Below are 23,807 nucleotides of genomic sequence, written 5' to 3'. Positions count from 1 at the left end.
TTTTGCCAGCAGTTCATCACTTACAGTCTGCTTAGACTATTTTCTTTTCATCATCTTTGCGTTGTGCCCTCTTAAGCAAGTTCATTAAACATACTTAAGAGCATGATAGTTCCCCAGTCTATCTGTTAAAGTAATAGCTGAGTTATGTAAATTCTAGTGGTCCTTGAAGGAACCAGCTATGTCATGCCAGATGGAAAAGGTTCGTGGTCCTAGCTCTGTTCCCCTCTACCTTCAGATCATATTTCTATTATGGTTTTGTCATTGAGAACAGAATTGCAGTCCATGGGAAGTTGCACACATGTGGAGCAGGCATGTATGCAACATCTGTTAGAACTTTAGAAGTATAGCTTTAGCAAATTCTAGGCTGGGTGCAGTGGCTCACAACTGTAATCCCAGTACTTTGGGAGGCTGAGGCAGGAGGTTTGCATAAGGCCAGGAGTTTGAAACCAGCTTGTTCAGCATAGTGAGACCCTGTCTCTGTAAAAAAAAAAATTTTTTTTTTAATTAACCAGGTCAGGGGGCGCAGTGGCTCACGCCTGTTATCTCAGCACTTTGGAAGGCCAAGTCTGGCAGATCATGAAGTCAGGAGATCCAGACCATCTGGGCTAACATGGCAAAACCCTATGTCTACTAAAAATACAAAAATTAGCTGGGCGTGGTAGTACACACCTGTAGTCCCAGCTACTCAGGAGGCTGAGGCAGGAGAATTGCTTGAACCCTGGAGGCAGACGTTACAGTGAGCCAAGATTGTGACACTCCACTCTAGTCTGGGCAACAGAGCAAGACCATGTCTCAAAAAAAAAAAAAGAAAAAAAATTCAAATGATCTGTGATCTTCCCCAGCATCTCAATATTCTGCTTATAAGAGTCTCCAAAAAATAGGAGACTTTTCCAGTAAGTTAGGAAGATACAAATGACCACCAGAGATCATGCTTTACAAAACAAATATACGTGTCACAGTGACTGTGTTGACCTTCAGATTGGAGGCCTGTGTTACAGACTCTGCATTGCTAGGATGCTGTTGGGTATATACCATTGATACATATGCTTTGAGTTTTCTTGATAGTGTTGTTTACTGTGCTGTCTGCCTGTTCCTAATCAGCTGATCAGGATAAAGGGTATTACTCAAGGCCAGGGAATAACTTACTGGCTGGGACCAGAGGCCAAGGCAACTTTGGCCTCCTTAGCATCAGGTTGCAACCAACTCCACTGACCAGTCCCAGGTACTAGCTAATCATAGTCATAAACAGTAACTATAGATCTTTTTCACATGGGGGCTAGTTAGTAGGGCCGTTGAGAAATGTGAGTGATGGTTATTAGGGCGATGAACCCCTGGGCACATTTCTGTATTTCTGTAGATCCCAGTTCATGGGAGAAGGATTGCCCTTCACAGTCAAGACTTTTCATATTTAAAGCCATTCATCAAAGCAATAGAATCTAACTTGAAAGTTGGGGGAACTTTTTTAAGCTATAATTATATTATTAGGTTTGGAGGAATGTGCATGCCATGATTAGGTTATTAGTATAAGATCCATGGTCCTTAGAAGTTTTATAATCTGTGCATTATCATTTACATCATCACCTTAGAAATGTCTTCAACATCCTAAGAATTTCAGGTCTGTCTCTCTTAATATAGAGAGCATTTGGGCTGCTAGTTTGGCAGTGAGACCTTTTTCCATATGGTGTAAACAACAGTGTGTTTTTGTGTCCTTTCAGGTAAAAAGCAGGACATCTGGTATGTTATTGATCTCCTGACCGGGGAGAAGCAGCAGACTTTGTCATCGGCCTTTGCAGATAGTCTTTGCCCATCAACCTCTCTTCTGTATCTTGGGCGAACAGGTAAGAAACGAACCTTTGTCTTCTACAACCTGCCTCTTTTCAGAAGGGTTTTGAAGAAGCTCCCCCCAGCCTCCTTCTCCAGAAGGTGGCCAGAGCTCCCTTTTTCCAAACACAGGTCTGATCATGTCATTTCCCTTTATAAGACCCTTCAGTGTCAGTATATACCATTGATAAATATGCTTTGAGTTTTCTTAATAGTGTTCCTAATCAGCTGACCAGGATAAAGGGTATTACTCAAGGCCAGGGAATAACTTACTGGCTGGGACCAGAGGCCAAGGCAACTTTGGCCTTCTAAGCATCAGGTCGCAACCAGGTTACTGCCCAAGGGATACAGTCCAAACTGCACCACGGCCCAGAAAAACTCCTGTGATGCAGCTGCCACCTCTCTAGCCTCATTTCTCCCTGCATTTCTCTCATTTAAAAGTTTTCCAGCCAGGTGTGGTGGCTCACACCTGTAATCACAGCACTTTGGGAGGCCGAGGCAGGTGGATCACCTGAGGTCAGGAGTTCGAGACCAGCCTGACCAACATGGTGAAACCTTGTCTCTACTGAAAAAAAAAATACAAAACTTTCTTCTTTAGAAAGAAAGAAAAAAAGAAAGAGAAAAAAAAAATACAAAACTAGCTGGGTGTGTTGGCATGTGCCTGTAATCCCAGCTACTCAGGAGGCTGAGGCAGGAGAGTCACCTGATCCCAGGAGGCGGAGGTAGACAGCAGTGAGCCAAGATTGTGCTATGCACTCCAACCTGGGCAATAGGGGTGAAACTCTGTCTCAAAAAAAAAAAAAAAAAAAAAAGAAAGAAAGTTTCCCAATTAGCATGAACTACCTGCAGTTCCCAGAATAGCAGTGCTATTTTTAAAGACTTATAGTGGTGTGGCCCTCTCCATCAGGTATGCCTGTTTTTACCTGTCTGGCAAATCTCCTCTCTTCTTGCACAGCTCTGCTTAAAAGTCACCTTCTCTGTGAAGCTTCTCTAGCCCCACAGCCCCAACCCTACTCAGTCACACCCAGCTGTCCCTTTCTAAGGGTACACGTAGCACTTAACAGGCCTGTTGGGCGGCCATCTCACCCCTTGTCATTGTCCCTTTACAGGCATGACTCCACCCTCTTCACTGCATCATTTTCTGTTTCCTCTCTCTTCAGCCTCTTTCTTCTTAACACTTACACTGCATATTTATAAATTATATGTGCCTGCTTCCTGCCTCCCTCACTAGAGTATCAGTTCCCTGAGGGTACGACTTTGTTTTGCTCACCTGCTATCTCTCTACACCAGGCATATTGCCTGATATGTAGCAGGGGCTCAATGTTTGAATGTGTGAATGGGTGGGCCCCATTACTGCAGAGATCTGCCTTACTCATTATCATGCATGCAGCACTTCACATATGTTGGGGATGCGATGAAAATTGTTAAATGATACCAACAGCTAAAAGGAAAAACAACAACAACAAAAAACATTTAGAAGGAAAAAAGTTATTCTAAAAACCTAGGATGAATTCATTACAATTGAGTACTACATTTAAGTCTAAACTGTCAGGCAGCCAAGGATTTGAAAAAAGAGAACCTTCCTGAAAGTGTTGTGGAAAGCACTGCATTTCTAAAACTCAGTGAGACTGATCTTGGGCCCTGCAGAAGCTAGCTGGGCTCTCCTGAAACCCGGTGGAAGGTCTTAGACTATAGGACTGTCCACCCTCCCCATGTGAAAATCAGATATTCCAGCTTCTAACTATGGTGACTGCTTAGGATTTATGTGTTTACCTTTTCCATCAAGTAAAGCCTTTACAGTGGTTCCAACTTCATCCAGATATAAAAATTGCGAAGTTCTCAGGTAAAATTGTGGTGTTCGAAGGAGATGGGAGATATGCATGAGGTGGAAAGTGTGTGTGTAGGTGTGTAAATCCGTGGTCTCCATTATCTATTGCTGCATGACAAACCACCCCAACTTAGTACCTTAAAACAAGTATTTTATTGTTAATAATTTTATAGGGAATTCAGGGCCCATCGTCTTTACTCCACATGCTTGGCTGGCCTCACTCATGTATCTGAGACTTCAGTTCACTTCCATGTGCCCTTTCTCCATACAGATAGCCTGGACTCTTGACATGACAGCTGGGCTCCCTCTTGAGTAAAAATGGGTGTTACAATGCCTCCTTAGGTCTGGGCTCAGAAATTCCAGAACCTTCCTTCCACTGCAGTCTGTTGGTCCAAGCAAGTTGCAAGGCCAGCTGAGAATCAAGGGTAGAGATATAGACAGCATCTTGATAGGATGAGTAATGTGCATGTTACAGGAAAGGGAAGAATTAGTGGTGGTGACCTTTGGAGATTTTCTATTGTAGTCGTCCCTTGGGTTGCAGTAGTTTACAACCCTTCCACTCCCTCCCAAGACCTGCAAAGTTCAGTCTCAGCATCAGTCCCAAAATCTCACATCTTGTGATCTACATCAGGTCTAGAAGTGGATGATGCTTCTCGAGTATAGCTCCTCTTGATTGGAGACCTGTGAGTTAAAGAGACAGGGTCTTTCTCCCCTTCCCGTCCCCCAACCAGTAAACAGTGGTGAGACAGAGACAGGATAGCTGCAGTAAACATGTCCATTCAAAAAGGGACAGGAAAGAGAGACACATATCACATACTGGGCATTAGTCATTCCAAAATCCAGCCAGGCACATGTTTTCAGGTTCCCCTCCTCCAGGGGAAAGGAGTATTTCTTCATTAGGGCCCAGTTTTGCCCTCTGCAACTGGTTCCCTAATCTTGTGCTCTCAGTGGCTCTTGGTTCTGCTCTCTGAGAAGTCCTTTCTTTTCCATAACAAACGACCAGTTTTGTATCTTTCTCAGTTTGTTCCTTGTCCATTGAAATCTGGGGATCTAGAAGCCCTTTCTTTCAAGTTGACTGTCTCTGATCCTTTTAGTCTATGCTGATACCACTCCTTTAAAAACTATGTGGGCTTCCCATGTGTCAAATAATAGTCTATTTCGTTAGATAAAAGCCATACCCACAAGTCTCTAGACTTTGGAATGTGAGTGCTATTGGACAACACACGGTTCTTTTTTTTTTTTTTTTTTGAGACAGAGTTTCATTCTTGTTAACCAGGCTGGAGTGCAATGGCGTGATCTCGGCTCACTGCAACCTCTGCCTCCTGGGTTCAAGCAATTCTTCTGCCTCAGCCTCTCAAGTAGCTGGGACTACAGGCATGTGCCACCAGGCCCAGCTAATTTTTTTTGTATTTTTACGAGAGACGGGGTTTCACCATGTTGACCAGGATGTTCTCGATCTCTTGACCTCATGATCCCCCCGCCTCAGCCTCCCAAAGTGCTGGGATTATAGGCATGAGCCACCGCGCCCAGCCAACATACAGTTCTTAGAACTCCCTTGATGTCGACGGTCTATGATGGGCCACCTTAAAATCTTCTGAGGTCTCAAAGATGGATCTTGCAGCTTCACCCTTGATTTGATTGATCTTGACCCTGAGCCCATTTTTTTTTTTTTTTTCTGACAGTACCCTGGATTTGGTCTTTGCCCTGAAGTTATTTTTTTATATTGAGAATCTTTTCCAGTGATAGTGAGTCCTGGCTCCTTTATATTTCCTCTGTATTCTGCTTGAAAACTGAATGATTTCTTCCTTAGCTCATTTATCTCACAATATATCATATACAGTTAAGAGAAACCATTCGACATTTTCTGCCTTCTCTCTGGAAATCTCCTTAGTTGGATCCCTGAGTTGATTAGGCCCTTCTTCTGTCTTCCAAGTTACTGCAAGCAATAGTCATGCTCACCATGGCACCCTCCACAAGCTGGGTCACCCCTTTTCCACTTTGAATAGAGTGTCCCTCTCTGCGCTTTCAAGTCTCCACTAACCTTCTTGTTAACCTCCCAGCCTCCATATGCCAGCTGGTCCCAAAGTCAATGCCACGTTTTAGGTGTTTGTTATGGCGCTATCCTGCCTCTAGGTGCCAGATTCTAATATCAGCAATTATTGCTATGTAAAAAGCCACCCCAAAGCTTAATAGCTAACAACAACAGCCATTCTATCGCTCACAATTCTGTGAGCCATGAGTCCAAGGGGTGGCTCGTCTCTGCTTCCACATGCTGTCAGCCGGGTTCACTCACATGTCTGGGACTTCAGTTCTCCTCACATTGCCTTTCTCTGTCGACATGGATAGTCCTGACTTTAGCATACAGTTTACGGAGGATTTGTTTGTTGTAATTAGATAAGGACCACACCTCAGTAGGTACTGTGGCCCCTCTGTGGTAATGGGCTGACTGGTCTGTATTCTTTAGAATACACCATCACCATGTATGACACCAAAACCCGAGAGCTCCGATGGAATGCCACCTACTTTGACTACGCAGCCTCACTGCCCGAGGACGACGTGGACTATAGTAAGTGCTCTGGGCTGGATTTCACAAGATTGGGCCAGTACTTTTGACCTATGTGGAAACAGTTGCTCCAGAAAGTAGGCTTTTCTTTTAAGATACTCTTTGTCACCAGGTTCTTTCTTTCCATGGACGTCCCATGAGCTTATCATAAATACTTCCCACCGTAAATATGCAGGGACCTAGGTGAAGTCTGAAAGGAAACCAAAGTAAAATGGTGACGAGCTTAGCCAGGGAGGAAGGAGGACACCTTGTGGAGTCTCTGTCACAGAAGGAACTGACTGCAAGCCCATGGAAAAAAGTCAAATCGCCGTAGGACATTAACAACCCTGTTAAGAAGGCCACTCTCCAAATGTGGCGCATCCCTAGAGAATGTTGTTTCTCTAGTTAACATTCACCCAGCTCACATGAAAGCTGAAAACCGATTTCGCCACCTTAACGTTGGTATCACAGTTGGACTCTGCCTTTTCTGGTCAAGGACCTAGAATATTTTCGTTTTTCTCTGAGGACTCCTTTGTGAATCAGGTAGATCAGTGTCAATGATTCAGGTCTGACTTTCAGGGCGTTTTTCTGTTTTTTGGGTGTGGGTTTTTTTTTTTTTTTTGAGACAAAGTCTCTCTCACTTGCCCAGGATGAGTGCAGGGGTGTAATCATGGCTCACTGCAGTCTCAGACTCCTAGCCTCAAGTGATCTTCCCACTCAGCCTCCTGAGTAGCTGGGAACACAGGCTTGTACCGCCACTCCCCATCTCCCTGGCTAATTTTTTGTTTGTTTATTTTATAGAGATGGGGTTCTCACCATGTTGCCCAGGTTGGTCTTGAACTCCTGGACGCAAATGATCTTCCCACCTCAGACTCTCAGTCTTGGGCTTACAGCCATGAGCTAATGCAGCTGTCCCTGACTTTCAGTTTGATCAATGAGTTTCAGGTTATTGCTATGAAATGCCAGATTAATAGACATCTCCATTGGCTCCTTTCTCCTCAATATTTACTCTCAATTATTGAACAGAATGGTAAAGAACATCACCAAATAAATTGCCTTTGGGAGAGTGATCCTAACTTGTGTTTATAAGCCAGCCAACTCTCAGTGTCTTGGTATTGTAGAGCCTAAGCAAGTTCATTAGAAACAAGCAAAATTGTTCAGAGGAGATCTGAGAATATTCCAGAAGTCTTGTTTCCTCTGGCTGAGTGACTGTAGCCTGCCACAAGAGAAGAGGATGTGGTTGCAGGATGGGGTGAAACTCAAAGTGCTTTGTTTGTTTGATCTGTACAGAGATGTCCCACTTTGTGTCCAATGGTGATGGGCTGGTGGTGACCGTGGACAGTGAATCTGGGGACGTCCTGTGGATCCAAAACTACGCCTCCCCTGTGGTGGCCTTCTATGTCTGGCAGCGGGAGGGTCTGAGGAAGGTGATGCACATCAATGTCGCTGTGGAGACCCTGCGCTATCTGACCTTCATGTCTGGGGAGGTGGGGCGCATCACCAAGTGGAAGTACCCGTTCCCCAAGGAAACAGAGGCCAAGAGCAAGCTGACGTGAGTTGGGAGCTCAGGGAGGGAGAGGGTGGCTGTGGCTTTTGTGTTCTGGTGCTGTAGCAGTGTAGCAGGCCCTGCACGATAGGCCGAAGGCAGGGCAGTCTCCGAAGCCACGAGGAATCCAGAGCCAAAACTGCTTCATTCGGAAACCTCAGAATACAAGAGCTGAGAGGCACCCCTTGACGCTTCACAATTCTTTTTTTTTTTTTGAGACGCAGTTTCGCTCTTGTTACCCAGGCTGGAGTGCAATGGCGCGATCTCGGCTCACTGCAACCTCCGCCTCCTGGGTTCAGGCAATTCTCCTGCCTCAGCCTCCCGAGAAGCTGGGACTATCAGGCGTGCGCCACCATGCCCAGCTAATTTTTTGTAGTTTTAGTAGAGACGGGGTTTCACCATGTTGACCAGGATGGTCTCGATCTCTTGACCTCGTGATCCACCCGCCTCGGCCTCCCAAAGTGCTGGGATTATAGGCGTGAGCCACTGCACCCGGCGTCGCTTCACAATTCTTAAATATTACATAAAAATCATGAGTGGGAGGTGCCAGGCACCGTGACACACATCTGTAATTCCAGCTACTGGGGAGGCTGAGAGGCTGAGGTGGGAGGATTATTTGAGCACAGGAGTTTGAGGCTAACCTGGGTAACATGACAAGACCCTGTCCCCCACCTCCCCCAGCACAAATAAAGGTGGGGATAGGAAAGAGACTGCCACTGTTAAGTATAGTTTGGATCTATCTTATGTGGTAGGAATGCAAGAGAATTTTTTTTTAACTTTCTGTATTTTCTAAATTTTTATGTTATATTCATTTTAAAAATCAGAAAAAAAAAGTTACAGTGTGTGTGTGTGTCCAAGATTCAGCAGGCCTCTGTTCTCCGTCCACCTGTTAATAACCTATCACTGAGTCACTTAAACTTGCCAAGTCTCAGTTTCCTACTTTATAGAGTGGCCATTACTGTGGGTGGTATTTGGGGCTATGATTCCTCTCTTCTGTGGGATCTGGAAATTAAATGACTCTGAAATGCATGCATCTGTTTTCCTCCTAGGCCCACTCTGTATGTTGGGAAATATTCTACCAGCCTCTATGCCTCCCCTTCAATGGTGCACGAGGGGGTTGCTGTCGTGGTAAGTCCACTATGGAAGGCTCGCAGCTGCCTAACTGCTTCTGTTCCATTTTTACCAAAGAATGACTTTGTTACACATGAGCATCCTGCAGGTTAAGAATGCAAAACACAGCCGGGCACGGTGGCTCATGTCTGTAATCCCAGCGTTTTGGGAGGCTGAGGCAGGTAGATCACTTGAGGTCAAGAGTTCAAGACCAGCCTGGCCAGCATGGTGAAACCCCATCTCTACTAAAAATACAAAAAAATTAGCTTGGCGTGGTGACAGGCACCTGTAGTCCCAACTACCTGGGATGCTGAGGTAGGAGAATGGTTTAAACCCAGGAGGCAGAGCTTGCAGTGAGCTGAGATTGTGCCATTGCACTCCAGCCTGGGTGACAGAGCAAGTTAGTCCATCCCCCCAAAAAAAAAAAAAAAAAAAAGAATGCAAAACACAAATCTTAAATTCTCAAAAACAGTTTCTGCACGTGACACGTTCTACTTTGAAAGAAAAATGCATGACAAAAACAGCTTCTTAAAGCTGAGGAATCCCTGGTTATTTCCCTTTGCTTTTGTGGTCAGATTTAAACTCCCTATGGCCCTCCTGAATCCAGTTCCATGATTCTCTTCCACCACCTTGTTAGTTTCTCTGTGTGAGTTGCACAGTCCAACCAAGCACATCTTCTCCCTGACTTCCACAAGCTCCCTGTTCATCTTTCCCCTGGGCTTTTGTTCAGCCTGCTCCTCATACTTCAAATGCCCTTTCTTCTTCCTTTTCCCTACTATAACCCTTTGCATGCTTTTCCAATCTCTCCAAGCCTCCTTGGGCCTCACCAGCCTGCCTCAAGCATTCTGTCTCTGAAAGTCCGAGGTGTCATAATCCTAGCTGTTTGTCTGGATCCCTACAATGTTGGACTGTGTGGTTGGCTCTCTTGTCCTGGTGAGTTGGGCAGTTTCTCCTGTGAGCAGACAGTGCCTGCCTCTATCATAGTTCCAGCGGCACCCAAGCCAGCACCAGGCATTTGGTTGGACTTTTTTCTGCTCTGCTGATTGCATTTATTGTGACTAACAGAGATATTCATTCTTTCTCCTTCACTTATATCTGCTTCTCATAATAACTTCTTGGAGGCCGGGCATGGTGGCTCACACCTGTAATTCCAGCACTTTGGGAAGCCAAGGCGGGCGGATCATGAGGTCAGGAGTTTGAGACCAGCCTGACCAACAGGGTGAAACCCCTTCTCTACTAAAAGTAAAAAAGTTAGCCGGGTGTGGTGGCAGGGGCCTGTAATCCCAACTACTCAGGAGGCTGAGGCAGGAAAATCACCTGAACCCAGGAGGCAGAGGTTGCAGTGAGCCAAGATCGCGCCATTGCACTCCAGCCTGGGCAACAGAACGAGACTGCATCTCAAAAAAAAAAAAAAAAAACCTTCTTGGAGTTCTACACACATACTTCTTGTTCCCTAGTACCCAAATATAAGAATCTAAAAAGATGTCCATGTTAAAGACATCACATCTCGAAGGAGGAGCTTTGCCCAGTCCTTGGGCCTTTGTGTCTTGCTCTGTCTTGGACTTGCCCTACACTAGAAAACACTCATCTTGCAGGACAGTGGCTGGAAAGGTGTGCTTTGGGACCCACTGTCCCTCCAGGGCTCCCAGCCCTCACTGCACCCTCTTCACAGCCCCGCGGCAGCACACTTCCTTTGCTGGAAGGCCCCCAGACTGATGGCGTCACCATTGGGGACAAGGGGGAGTGTGTGATCACGCCCAGCACGGACCTCAAGTTTGACCCCGGACTCAAAGGCAAGAACAAGCTCAACTACTTGAGGAATTACTGGCTTCTGATAGGTAAGAGCGGGTCTCCAATGGTAGCCTGAGGTGACGGCATGCTGCCTCTGCCTCCTGATGGGCGACCATCGGCCCTGGTGGTTACACCACACCTGAATGAAGGCCTTGTGCTCAGAGCCTTTCTGGGCTGGCCGCTGAGACCTTGGGACATTTTTGCCCCCAAGGAAAACCAACAAGGTAGCATAGCTGTGTTTCTGAGTCAGGTTTTGAAAACTGTTTAATATTCCAAAACTCAAGTACTAAATTATATAAACCTTGAGTGATTATCTGACATTAAGCCCTTTAGAATACATTTCCTTGGCTTGGCGTGTTGTCTTACGCCTGTAATCCCAGCAATTTGAGAGGGCAAGGTGGACAGATCACAAGGTCAGGAGATCCAGACCATCTTGGCCAACATACTGAAACCCTGTCTCTACTAAAATACAAAATATTAGCTGGATGTGGTGGCGTGCACCTGTAGTCCCAGCTACTCAGGAGGCTGAGGCAGGAGAATTGCTTGAACTTGGGCCGCGGAGGTTGCAGTGAGCCAAGATTGAGCCACTGCACTCCAGCCTGGAAATAGAGCAAGGCTCTGTCTCAAAAAAAGAAAATGCATGTCCTTATTCCTCACAGTGACCCTATTTGAGGTGGGTACCCTTCTCATTTCCATTTTATAGTCAAGAAAACTGAGGCTGTTTCTGTGGAAGTATTCACTTGGAGTCAGGGTGGGCATGGGGGCGGGGGTGGGCATTGTGGTGGTGAGGGCTGAAAACCCAGGAGGGATTACATCCCAGGACGTGGTCGTAGGTCTAGGACAGTACCATCCCAGGTGTTTGGGAAGGTCCCTTTTTTCCTTTCTCTCTTGTTTTTGCTGCCATCACTGATGGCCAGGGGTTGAACTGGAGGCCCTGTCCCAAGAGAGGTAAGAAGTTGAGATAACACCCAAAGGCAGTGAGAGTGACAAACGGAGGCAGAGGTGAGAAGAGCTGTGTTCCTGGCGAGTGTGCCAAGTCATTAGAGTAGGAGGGAGTTTTCTTGAACCCCATCTGCTCTTCCTGTGCCCCACTTCTCACTATTTTGCCACCTCCCAGCCCCAGTAGGGGCAGGGGGTGGGGCCGGAGGTCAGTCGGGTGCTAGAGCACCCAGGGGCCAATGTGGTTTCTTCTCTGTGTTCTCTTCCTCTCATGCTTGCTGATGACAGGACCTAGAGGAGAAAGAGGTCAGGGCTGGGGCTCTAGAAGAGAGATGTGGGGTGGCTGGGAGCGTTTGGGGACTAGGAAGCAGCAGGGTCTGCCAGGCAGTGGGGTGTAGGTGGGGATGTGTATAAACAGGTGTTACCGGGGAAACCAGGTGTCCCTGAGCCCTGATGGCTTTCTTTACAGATTTTTCTATAGGGTCCATTTCTTTTTTCATCCTGATTCCTTATAGCTGTTTTAATTTTATTATTTTTACCCAATAATGGGTAAAGGAGATGACAAAATAATAATACTTTTTTAATTAACAGAAGTAGTAATAGAAGTATGCATGAATAGGCCCATGGTGAGAAACAAATAGCTAGTGAGCAGAGACCATTCCAGTTACAAGGCGGCTCAGCATTATGTGCCAGTTAAGGGGCTCACAGACTGCCCGCCAGTGATTAAGAAGTGGAATTAAGGAAATATGTATATAGGAGAATACCGAAAGTACGGGGGCAGGGGGTTTTCATGGTTAACTTGTAAAATGAGATCCCTTTAAAGAGGTTGTCCAAGTAAGAAAACTGCAAAAACAGCAAAGTATAAGGCAACGATTAAGTATAAAGATCGCACAATTCCAAAGTCTCTTTTGAGGAGCTCGAAAGCTTGTCATCTTAAAATATGGCACCGAGATTATAGCAGTGTCTTCTGCTGACCAGGGCCACAAGTAAAAGGATGTGCCCTTCTATGTCCAAATGTGTCCTTTCATTTTCTCTTTGTGGAAAACATTAAAGATATTCCAGGTTGTCATTAATCTTGAAAATACATTCAAGGATTCAGTTAGCCTGAGTGGCCTGGTCTGTGGGTTTCCCAGAGTCATGGCTCTGACCTAGGGTGCTTTCAGCATCAGAGCTTAGTTAAATAGGCATGTATAACCCAGGAGAGCCTGATTCAGTAGGTCGGGGGCAGGGCCTAGCCATCTGATTTTTGCTCTGGGGTCTGGACCTAAGAGATAATGATAGATAAATACATCAAGAAGACCAGGTACTATCTGTACAAAAATGTTTAGCGATCTCATGAGTAAGGTTGTACAGCAGTTGGTTCAGTGTGTGCAGTGTGATATTAGTGAAGGCCCAGCTCCAGGAGAAGCCTATTTACAGGAAGGTTGACAGGAGGACTAGTAGGATTCAGGCTAATGCCTTCCATAGCAGTCTCGGCAGGTGCCCTACCAGACAGGTAGGACTGAGCACCGAGTGGGAGTTGTGGAGAGAAGGGCAGGACACTGCCACACAGCGTGGCATGTGGAAGGCCACCTCATCTTAGACTGTAGTTCTCTTATTAGTGAGCCTCAGAGTTACCCACAGATACCCACAGAAAATCACATTCAGATTCCTGGACCCCACCAGCAAATCTGGTTCAGAGGTCTGAAGTGGGCAGACCACACATGGGGAAATCCTGCTCCAAGCAGAGCATGTCTCAGAGCTCCTTGGTACACAAGAAAAACTAGTGATGGCTCAAAACAAAAAGTAGGTTTCCCATAAAGAATGATACTATGTCATAGATAGAGAACTGACCTAAAAATGGGGAATCAAAGAGGAATTTTCCAGATCAAGAAATGTACATAGCTTGGACTAGTTCCTGTTTGTTGTCATCTTGGCATGTATGTTATGAAATTTGATAGGTTCGGGGGAACAATGGAAAGATTATAAGGTGAAAGAGACCTGAGTCAGAGTGAGATCTGCTCACAGTGAGAGAACAGAAAGGAAAGTCAGCCAGCCTCATGTGAAAAAGTGACCTGGCTCTTTGGGGCAGTATGTGGACTCATTTCATTTTAGAGCTGAATGGATCATCAAGCCCTATTAAATCCCAGTTCCATATTGTAGTCAGCTTTGTATCTCTTAATTTGCACATAATAGATGCTCAATAAATGTGTAATGAATGTGCACTCGGAAGCCATGCAATAGTTGTGTAGTGAACAGTAAATTAATGCGGAGTGAGCTGTGGCCCCATCCATCTAAGCCAGTGTATCCTACTGCTCTCTGGCAAGTAATGTCTTACTTTCTTGGATGGAAGCGTACATTTAGATAGTAGTAGGACCAGAACTCCACCTGAGCAATTTAAATACCAAGATGGGAATTCAGCGGCCTTAGAAGAGTGATGTTACAGGGGAAGGCATTGAAAGGGGAACTTGAACTTTTAATGAAGCTTCATAATACTTCACCTGTGGATCAGACACAGGCAGCCCCACGAGTCTTGCCTCTGGTGCATCCCAAATGTCCCAATCCATGTCATGACAAGAACACTTCTTTGCTCCTCAGTAGTAGACTCGGAATATTGTATTCTGCCATCAAGCGGTAAAGGTCCTGCTTTGATGGAATCTTCTGGTAACTGCCTCTCATTTTCTCTTAACTCACAGTCCTCTTGCAGTCCTGCTGAGAGTTTGCAATGTGGACCCCTTAGTGGGTAGCACCTGTTGCCTAAGTTTAGCGTTGAGTGCCAACCACAGCTCAGGAAACTGTTCTCACCAAAGGTTTTGTTTCCTCTCACAGGACACCATGAAACCCCACTGTCTGCATCTACCAAGATGCTGGAGAGATTTCCCAACAATCTGCCCAAACATCGGGAAAATGTGATTCCTGCTGATTCGGAGAAAAAGAGCTTTGAGGAAGTGAGTGAAGATGTGACCAGTCAGGGGGCTGTTGGTGTTAAGTGTTGGGAGGGTGAGGCGTTAGACTTTGGCTTTGCCTTCAGAGCTTGTAGCCTAGAATGGGAGGGAAGAGGAATGCACCAGAATCCAAAGCAAACAACATGAACGGTTAAGGGCTGTTGGAGAGGAATGGGAAGCAACTTGTGAAGGAAAGGGCAGGAAAGGCAGCAGGACCAAGCTAGGTCTGGACCTGGACAAATAGGTAGGATTTGGCCTGGTAGAGGGAGCAAGGGGCATAGGAGGGAAGGGAACAGCAAGGGCAAAGGCTGGGGGTGGGAAGAAGGCTGGTGTGCCCAGCTCCCAGGCTGTGGGGAGAAAGGCCTGGCCAGACCCGAGGCTACCAGGCAGGGAGTGGTCAGAAATGGGCTCACACGGGTAGAAAGGAACCATGTTACGGGGCCTGGAACAAGCCCTGTGGACAAGTTAAGAGTCGTTGAAGGCTGTAATAGTGCTTTGGGAGGCCAAGGCAGTTCAAGACCAGCCTGGGCAGCATAGCAAGACCCTGCCGCTTAAAAAAAAAAAATTTTGTTGAAGAGGTGAGGAGACCTGAAGTTTTCTAAAGTAGACAGAGAGTGGCCTGGGACTATTTGCACAGATGTGGGCAGTTCCAGGGGTTCTCTTAGCACACCTTGGCCTGAAGCCAGAGGAAAGGGAGTAGAAAGGACTCCAGACCAGGAGCTGAAAGCATCAGTTGAGGAATTCAGCAGCCGCAGAACTTACCCTCATTCTCCTACCTCTCTCTTATCTGCTGGTGCCCCCTATTAGCTTCACCACCTCAGAAACCCCAGGGGGTTGGGGAAGCCATTGCTTTGGCCCATACCGGTCAGCCTTCTGGGGCACAGAGCCGGTGGAGGAGGTAGGAGGGTGGCTGTACTGGAGGGAGCCCAACATGGCCAGGGAAGGGGAACGGGGGCATCTGAGGCTTAGTGAGCCATTCAGGCTCGGCAGCTTCGGCAGCCCTGCCGTGGAGGGCCCAGCGACAGAGACACACTGGGCCACATGAGCAGGGCCAGAGGAAGATGAGAATGGCTGGCTGGTGCGGGTACCAAAAGCAAAACAAATTCAGTTGAGAGATTTAGATGGTATCCAGAGACGAAGCAAGATTCCAGGGCACAGTGTCTGTTTAATATCATCTCCAGAGGCAGCCAGGTTGGAGAAATACATTGATTCCTGCAACAGCAATCTCAAACAGCGTTGTCCTGTAATCTTATTAAAGTCCTGCGTATTCATTATTGAGCACTTAGAAAATAAACACATACAGAAGAAAATAAGACAATGCCCTTAATTTAACACCCAGAAGTAGCCATAGGTCAGATTTTTATATTTAACCATCCAATCTTGGATAATTGTCTTTTAAAAAGTATGTATTAAAATACTCTGAGGTGTGTCTATATGATAATGAGATATACAGATGTCCCTGGCCACATGCTCTGCTGCTTCCTGAATACTCTGTGGGCCAAAAACCCCCCAAAATGTGGGAGGCACTGTGGGAGAGACGCAAACAAGAGAGCTACACCTGGAAGGGGAGAGAAGAACATTATAGGCAGCCATCTGGGGGCAGGGGTGAGATGGTGTGAGCATGTGGGAAATTCAGCACATGCCATGGAGGCTGTGTTAATTTTGTTGGGCAAATGATAACTGCACCCCTAGAATACTAGCTATTTGAGAATGAATGCATTTTTTCTAAAAGCATGTTCCATGAAGTCCTAGAGATTCTGAGGGACTGTAGGGAAGCTCCATTTTTATCTGATTTAATTTTGGGCTTTAAATAAATTTTCCTTAGCAAATGCTTCTGATGCTTTTGAAAAACTTTGAAGAAATAGTGAACTACTGGAATGAATTACATTTTTGGGATTGCACTGACAGTTTACAGGCAACATAAGAAAACTGCTTTATTACCTTCTTTCTGTGTGCCTCTGTATACAATGGGATTTCCTTTTAAGGTGAAATGGTATTATTATACTGAATACCAATTTTTCACCAGACTTTGTTACAGATGACTTCAGAGTTTTCCCAGGTACTGAAACTACCATCAAAGGATGAAGTTTTTGCCTTTTTGAGGATTTAAAAATATATATATAGGGTCTGAAGACACTTGCCAAAAATACTGCTCCAAAAACTGTTTTTGAATGATGATAACATCACAGCTAAGATGCATGACCTCTCAAAGCAATTGCTTTGAAAGAGGCAACAATTATCTGGCTACATGATCTTTGGTGAGCTTAAATCAAATACAGCACCCTGCAGTGCAGTCATATCCTTGTAAACAATGATTGCTTCTCTTGATTGCTGGCCTCATCTGTATCTGGCTAGAAGTTTTACAGTGATGGTGCAATTCTCTTCCATGCAAGGTTATTAACCTGGTTGACCAGACTTCAGAAAACACACCTACCACTGTGTCTCGGGATGTGGAGGAGAAGCCTGCCCACGCCCCTGCCCGGCCCGAGGCCCCCGTGGATTCCATGCTCAAGGACATGGCCACCATCATCCTGAGCACCTTCCTGCTGATCGGCTGGGTGGCCTTCATCATCACCTACCCGCTGGTAATGCTCAACACTTCCCCTTTGCCCTCTGCCTGTTTCTGGGACTTCTTTGCCTGTCACCTCATGTCAGTGAGATCCCAACAGAAACAACCAGCACATTTCTTTCCCCATTTAAAAGTCAGTATTTGTTTATCTTCAAAACCCTAATTAAAGAGACACTAGCCTCCCAGAAAATGACAATTTGGTACCTAAATCTTGGTGTTTTTCAAGTAAGAGCTGATTTATAAGCCTTGCTCAAAGATGATTTCGAATCATCTGTATTTTTAAAGAATAAGGATAATAGATGAAGACCTTTCCTTGCTCAAAAACTGCTGTTAGAACTTGTGCTGGGGAGAAGAACCAAAAAAAGACAAAAGAAGCTGCCGGTGAGATCAGCTTGTGTGAGAGAGGCAGCATGGCCATTCCTTTATTTCCTAGTTGGAAATGAGCAAGCTCCAGATTGGAGCAGGCCATCGGGGGATGAAATATTCGAGGGGAGTGGTCCTTTAACAGGTTGCTCAGAGCATTGAGACGCGGTTACCTGGGAGCTCAGGAAGCTAATGACCCACTCAGGAATGGGAATGACAGACCCTTTACAACACTCCCCATTGGCACAACGTCTGCACCCGATGGTTTCACTTTTTACCTAACCCAGTCCTATGAGGTCACTATTATTGATCCCTTGTCCACAAAAGAATAAAGTAGACTCTGAGAAGCTAACTAACTTTCCCCACGGGCACCCAGCTAGTAGACAGCATTTCCAGGACTTCACCCCATGGTGAAGGGAAAGAGAGATGACTCCTTGGTGGGTTGGGGGCTCATGGAAATCCCTTCAGTCAACCTCCCGCACAGCGGTAGTGATGATCACAGATCGCTACTACTTCAGATAATTACAAAATGAATCCTTCAGAGTATTTGAGAGGCATGTGGCTATGGGGAAGGCAGTGGAATGAAAGTGGGGAGCAGGCTCTTGGCCAGGCTCCCCGTGTGTCAGCCCCACTGAAACCTCCTGGCTGTGTGTGCGCGGGTGGCTGCAGGTCCTGAACCACGGCTTTCTCACCTGGCCCACTGGACTGCTGAGCATCTGTGCACTAGCTTCTAGCCAATATACAGACATGGAGGATGGCAAACCTGGGGCTTGCCCCAATCCACCACTGGCTTAGCCATGCTACCTGTGCTTCCTGTTTGGTTTCACCTTTGCAGCAACTCTCAGACTTTCATAAAAATCACAGAATTTTAGAACTGAATGAAACCTCCTCCATCTGGCTCAGCCCTCTACCTAGGGCACAGTCCCTCCCCTGGTGGCCATTCAGCCCCTCCTCGGGTTGGGCAGTGGGCCATACGAGCAAGGATCTAACTAGTTGGCGCAAAGACCTCTAGAAGGCACCTCCAGGTGCCTTCTCACTGGTCTCGTTGTGGCCTGTGTGGTCACATAAAGTACACATGCTGCCTCCACCATGGGGATCTGTCCCTTTCTAGCTGCTTGCTTCCCTGTGCAAACAGCTGCCCTTGTCTAGATGTGGGTTTCTCTTCCCAGAGCATGCATCAGCAGCAGCAGCTCCAGCATCAGCAGTTCCAGAAGGAACTGGAGAAGATCCAGCTCCTGCAGCAGCAGCAGCTGCCCTTCCACCCACCTGGAGATGCGGCTCAGGACGGCGAGCTCCTGGACACGTCTGGCCCATGCTCAGAGAGCTCAGGCACTAGCAGCCCCAGCACATCCCCCAGGGCCTCCAACCACTCGCTCTGCTCCGGCAGCTCTGCCTCCAAGGCTGGCAGCAGCCCCTCCCTGGAACAGGATGACGGAGGTAAAGCCAGTTGCCATCTTGGTGCTATTTTATCTTTTATTCGAACACCTCCTGAGAAGTCTAAGGAATCTCCATAAGATTGTAAAGTGCCATTCTCAGGGGTTCATCATGTTCTCCCCTAATTTCTACTCTGGGGGGTCTCTGTGGGAAGGCTTCTGCCCCATCCCTTGGCATCTCTCCCTCAGAGGGCCTTCTGGGGACCATGCTAGCTATCCCTCAGTCTTCCTCCACAAGGGCTAGCTATCCCGGCTAACCAGAGGTGATCTGTCCATTGGGCTGGAGAGAGGTCCCAGGGCCAGCTGGTGGCCAAGTGTGAAAGTCCCACAGTTGATCTGCTTTCCTCTCTGGGAGTTGGCTCAGGCCAGTTGTCAGGGCCCCAATTCTGAGGGAATTGGCACAGAGCTGGTGCAGGAAACTCAGAGCCCTCCATCCCAGGCAGTCTTCTGCCACCTGAATGTTTCAGTGTGGATCTTTATGATGGATTTTTTTTTTTTTTTTAGACAGAGTCTCTGTCGTCCAGGCTGGAGTGCAGTGCGGTGCAATCTCAGCTCACTGCAGCTTCTGCCTCCCAGGTTCAAGTAATTCTCCTGCCTCAGCCTCTTGATTCGCTGGGACTACAGGCTTGTGCCACCACACCTGGCTAATTTTTTTTGTATTTTTAGTAGAGATGGAGTTTTACCACGTTAGCCAGTATGGTCTCGATCTCCTGACCTCGTGATCCACCCACCTCGGCCTCCCAAAGTGCTGGGATTATAGGCGTGAGCCACCATGCCCGGCCTACAGTGGATTTTTGTGGTGGTGGTTAACCATTAAACCGTTCTAACTATATCACAATAAATATGTGTAAGTGTATGAAATGCTATGGAGAATCCCTGCCTTCCAGAAGGTTTTAAGACATGTAATTGCACAATAAGGTAAAGTTGGAAACAGAACACAGGTGGGGAGGGAGAGGCAGCCCTAGGTGTAAATGAGGAGCAGGCCCAGCAGGCTCTTGCTGAGCAGGAGTCTGGGTGTGGTGCCTCTTCAATCCCATCTTTTAATCTGAGGTCAGGAAGCTTGTGATCATGTTACCCTCAAGGTTCTTTAGGTGATAACTGTTTGAAACAATCTCTGTTTTTCCTATTTTGTCCCAGATGAGGAAACCAGCATGGTGATGGTTGGGAAAATTTCCTTCTGTCCCAAGGACGTCCTGGGCCATGGAGCTGAGGGCACAATTGTGTACCGGTGAGTGGGTTAGCCAGCGCCCTGCCCTCACCGCTTAGTGTCTAAGTGCCTGTCAGGTGGTGAGCCTGGTGCCAGGCTCAGAGCACAGCAGGGTCAGAGCAGTGACCTAGGCACTTGGCGTCCCACCTCCAGGGAGCTTATACACGGAGAGCAGTGATGATTCCAGGGCCACCAGGCAGTCAGTCGGGGCTCTGTAGGCTGGGAGGCCATGGGTGGCTACTGTGGGCCCAGGTTCTCACCTCGTGTACACAGCCTGACTCCTGCTTACCAGACACAACTCCTGCTCCTCATCCCACAGGGGCATGTTTGACAACCGCGACGTGGCTGTAAAGAGGATCCTTCCCGAGTGTTTTAGCTTCGCAGACCGTGAAGTCCAGCTGTTGCGAGAATCGGATGAGCACCCGAACGTGATCCGCTACTTCTGCACGGAGAAGGACCGGCAATTCCAGTACATTGCCATCGAGCTGTGTGCAGCCACCCTGCAAGAGGTGGATTTATTTTTTTTCGTTTGTTAACTTCATTAAAGTTATAGCACTTTGGAAGGCCAAGGTGAGCAGATCACTTGAACTCAGGAGTTTCAGACCAGCCTGGACAACGTGGTGAAACCCCATCTCTACAAAGAAACCAAAAATTAGCCAGGCGTAACAATGTGCTCCTGTAGTCTCAGCTACTTGTGAGGCTGAGGCGGGAGGACTGCTTGAGCCCAGAAAATCGAGGCTACAGTAAGCAGTGATTATGCCGTTGCACTCCAGCCTGAACAACAGAGTGAGACCCTGTCAATAAAAAAAAAAAGTTACAGTGAGTTGTACTCATTTTAAATGTACAGCTTGATGAATTTTGACAAGTGTCTATACTCATTTAACCACATACGCAATCAAAATGTAGAGCATTTTTACCCCCTAGTTGTAAGAGGGTGGCCCTCCACAGCATGCCAGGGCAGTTGTTGCTTGCAGTTGGCATGTCTCTCCCTCTTGGCCTCCAGGAAACCTGGTCAGTTGTTCTTCCCAACTTCAATCGTGGCTGGTGTGGGCTTGGAGCATGCTGGTTGGTAACTCCAGGCTTTAAGATCATCCAGCAAACTCCTTTTGCTGTTTCCAGGTTTACCTTTTAGTGTCATTTGGATTCCTTTGTAGCTTTACCTGTATGAGGCAGTGAGCTTGAGTTTCTTGCCTTCTTATCTTTGTCATTCTAAGTTAGTAGATTGGAGCTTTGCTCCATGGTGGAAAATACGGATTTAGACAGAGAATATTGCCAGGAAAACTTCCCATTTCTTTCCTAAAATGGTATCAAAGAAAATGAGCTGAGGGGCCAAGTCCCGAGGCCTGTGTGCCGTGACCTTGCTGTTGTGTCTTTTGCAGTATGTGGAGCAGAAGGACTTTGCGCATCTCGGCCTGGAGCCCATCACCTTGCTGCAGCAGACCACCTCGGGCCTGGCCCACCTCCACTCCCTCAACATTGGTGAGAGGCCACCCTTTACCAGGCCAGCGGCCCGGGTTGGGGTAATCAGTGGCCCAGGTGGGGCTAACCAGTAGCTTGGGTGGGCCTTGCTTCTGTTCAGGCTCTTGGCTATATCACCAGTAGCAAAGATGAGTGGTGTAAGAATTTGAGGAGGAATCCTGCATAGTTGAAAACCAGAACCTTTGGAGGTGGCAGCAGGCATATTGGGAGTCTGACAAGGACACTCCCCATTGGAGGAGGAGACCTAGGGTTGCTCCTGGTAAGCATTGGACTAATCTGGAGTTCCCTATTAGTTCACAGAGACCTAAAGCCCCACAACATTCTCATATCCATGCCCAATGCACACGGCAAGATCAAGGCCATGATCTCCGACTTTGGCCTCTGCAAGAAGCTGGCAGTGGGCAGGCACAGCTTCAGCCGCCGATCTGGGGTGCCTGGCACAGAAGGCTGGATTGCTCCAGAGATGCTGAGCGAAGACTGTAAGGAGAACCCTGTGAGTAATAGGCATGGCCCTTTGAAAATTACAGAACCAGCCCATTGTATCTTCAGGAGTGAGAACCTTTAAATTCCAGGTTTGGGGGCTGGTGCCCATGTAGCTGGAGGATGGCATTCCTTTCACCAAGATCTTCTGTGTGAACTTTCTATGTCAGCTTACGTTCAGATGGTTAAAGGGGCAAATGTGGGCTGTTACCTGTTTTTTTTTTTTTCCCTATTCTTTCAATAACTTTTTTTTTTTTTTTTTGAGACACAGTCTCACTCTGTTGCCCAGGCTGGAGTATAGTGGCGTGATATCAGCTTACTGCAACCTCTGCCTCCCAGGTTCAAGTGATTCTCCCACTTCAGCCTCCTGAGTAGCTGAGATTATAGGTGTCTGCCACCACACTTGGCTAAATCAATCACTTTTTAACCCCTTTTTAATTTTGGTAAACTGGAAAGTCAGGACTTGTATAGGGTGAGCAAACTTCAAGTTTTCATTATTTCTAAAACTCTGTTTTGTTTTCTCAACTTATTTTGATAATTTTTAGACATAGAGAAAATAGAAAGAATTTTTTTTTTAGAAGTGGGATCTTGCTATTTTGCCCAGGCTGGTCTTGAACTCCTGGGCTCAGGCAGTCCTCCCACCTTAGCCTCCCAAAGTGCTGGGATTACAGACAAGAGCCATAGCGTGTTGCTGAAAGAATGTTATCATGAATACCTCTCTACCTCTACCTAGATTCAACATTCGTTAACACTTTTGCCACATTTGCTTTATCTTTACCTATTACTGAACTATTTGAATATAGGTGGCAGGCGTCCTGGCCCTTCCCCGCTAAATACTTCCGCACATGTCTCCTAAGGAATACATTGTGTTTTCCACTACAATACCGTTATGCCACCTCAACAATTAATACCATTTCTATCCATCCTCTCATATTCAATCCATATTCAAAGTTCCCCAGTCAGTTCCCAGATGTCTTTTATAGAGCTGGGTATTTTCCTACCTACTGGGTTTTGCTGCCTACTAAGTTTTGTATACCAGGATGCAATCAGGTGTTTTGCATTACATTTAATTCTGTCTCTTGGAATTTACAAATCTTTCCACCTATTTTGTTCCATGTTACTGCCATTTTGAAGAGTCCAAGCAGTGGATTATAGAATGCCCCATTCTGATTTGTTTGTTTCCTCATGACAGTGTTGAACGTTTCTCTCTATTCCTTGTATTTCCTGGAAACCAGAAGTTAGGTTAGAGGCTTGATTAGGTTCAAGTTAAATGTTTTTAGCACCAATAGATACTCAGAAAACGTGATAGCAGATTGTATCTGTAAGATTATTATCACCCCCCCTCCCTCCCCCCCACTGCTTAGTGATGCTACAGCTGATCTCTCCACCATAAGGGTTCATTTCCTCCTCTGTTGTTAGTATTTGGGGTAATATTTCAGCACAGTGTGAATATCCTGTTTACTGAGAGTCAGTCACCTAGTGGTTTAGCATCGGCTGATCATCCTTGCCTGAAATTCTCAGTGGAAATTCTTCTACATTATTAGCTGATATTTTTCTGTAAAGCAGAGCTTTCTTTTCACTTTCTTCTCTCTCTTTCTTTTTTTCTTAATCACTGTGGGCTCAAGGATTTTGAAACTAATGTTATAATCCATTGTAGTCCTTTTTTCGTTATTTACTTCTTTTGATACACAAATTGTTCCAAATTTGGCCAACCTGGAACCCCTTCAAGGTGGATTCTGCTTCCATTTGCTAGGAGCACACTCATTTTCTAGCAC

The 23,807-nt window shown here is 46.5% G+C and overlaps 1 protein-coding gene across 1 annotated transcript in view; it reads left to right on the top strand.

Annotated features, from left to right (window-relative positions):
• The window catches only part of ERN1 (endoplasmic reticulum to nucleus signaling 1), a 102,071-nt gene that overhangs the window by 63,770 nt on the left and 14,494 nt on the right, over positions 1–23,807 (top strand). The window contains exons 6-17 of the mRNA XM_039476589.2: positions 1,716–1,838; positions 6,114–6,215; positions 7,482–7,743; positions 8,787–8,865; positions 10,520–10,685; positions 14,386–14,504; positions 16,895–17,086; positions 18,603–18,870; positions 20,004–20,094; positions 20,393–20,582; positions 21,453–21,552; positions 21,846–22,045. Coding sequence (XP_039332523.1) covers positions 1,716–1,838; positions 6,114–6,215; positions 7,482–7,743; positions 8,787–8,865; positions 10,520–10,685; positions 14,386–14,504; positions 16,895–17,086; positions 18,603–18,870; positions 20,004–20,094; positions 20,393–20,582; positions 21,453–21,552; positions 21,846–22,045 — 1,892 coding nt within the window. The remainder of the gene's footprint in view (positions 1–1,715; positions 1,839–6,113; positions 6,216–7,481; positions 7,744–8,786; positions 8,866–10,519; positions 10,686–14,385; positions 14,505–16,894; positions 17,087–18,602; positions 18,871–20,003; positions 20,095–20,392; positions 20,583–21,452; positions 21,553–21,845; positions 22,046–23,807) is intronic.

This window comes from Saimiri boliviensis, chromosome 17 (genome assembly GCF_048565385.1).
Source record: "Saimiri boliviensis isolate mSaiBol1 chromosome 17, mSaiBol1.pri, whole genome shotgun sequence".
NCBI classification, from domain to species: Eukaryota; Metazoa; Chordata; class Mammalia; order Primates; family Cebidae; genus Saimiri; species Saimiri boliviensis.
The sequence above is the reverse complement of the archived record's forward strand: the minus strand, read 5'-3'. Positions and strand labels throughout refer to the sequence as shown.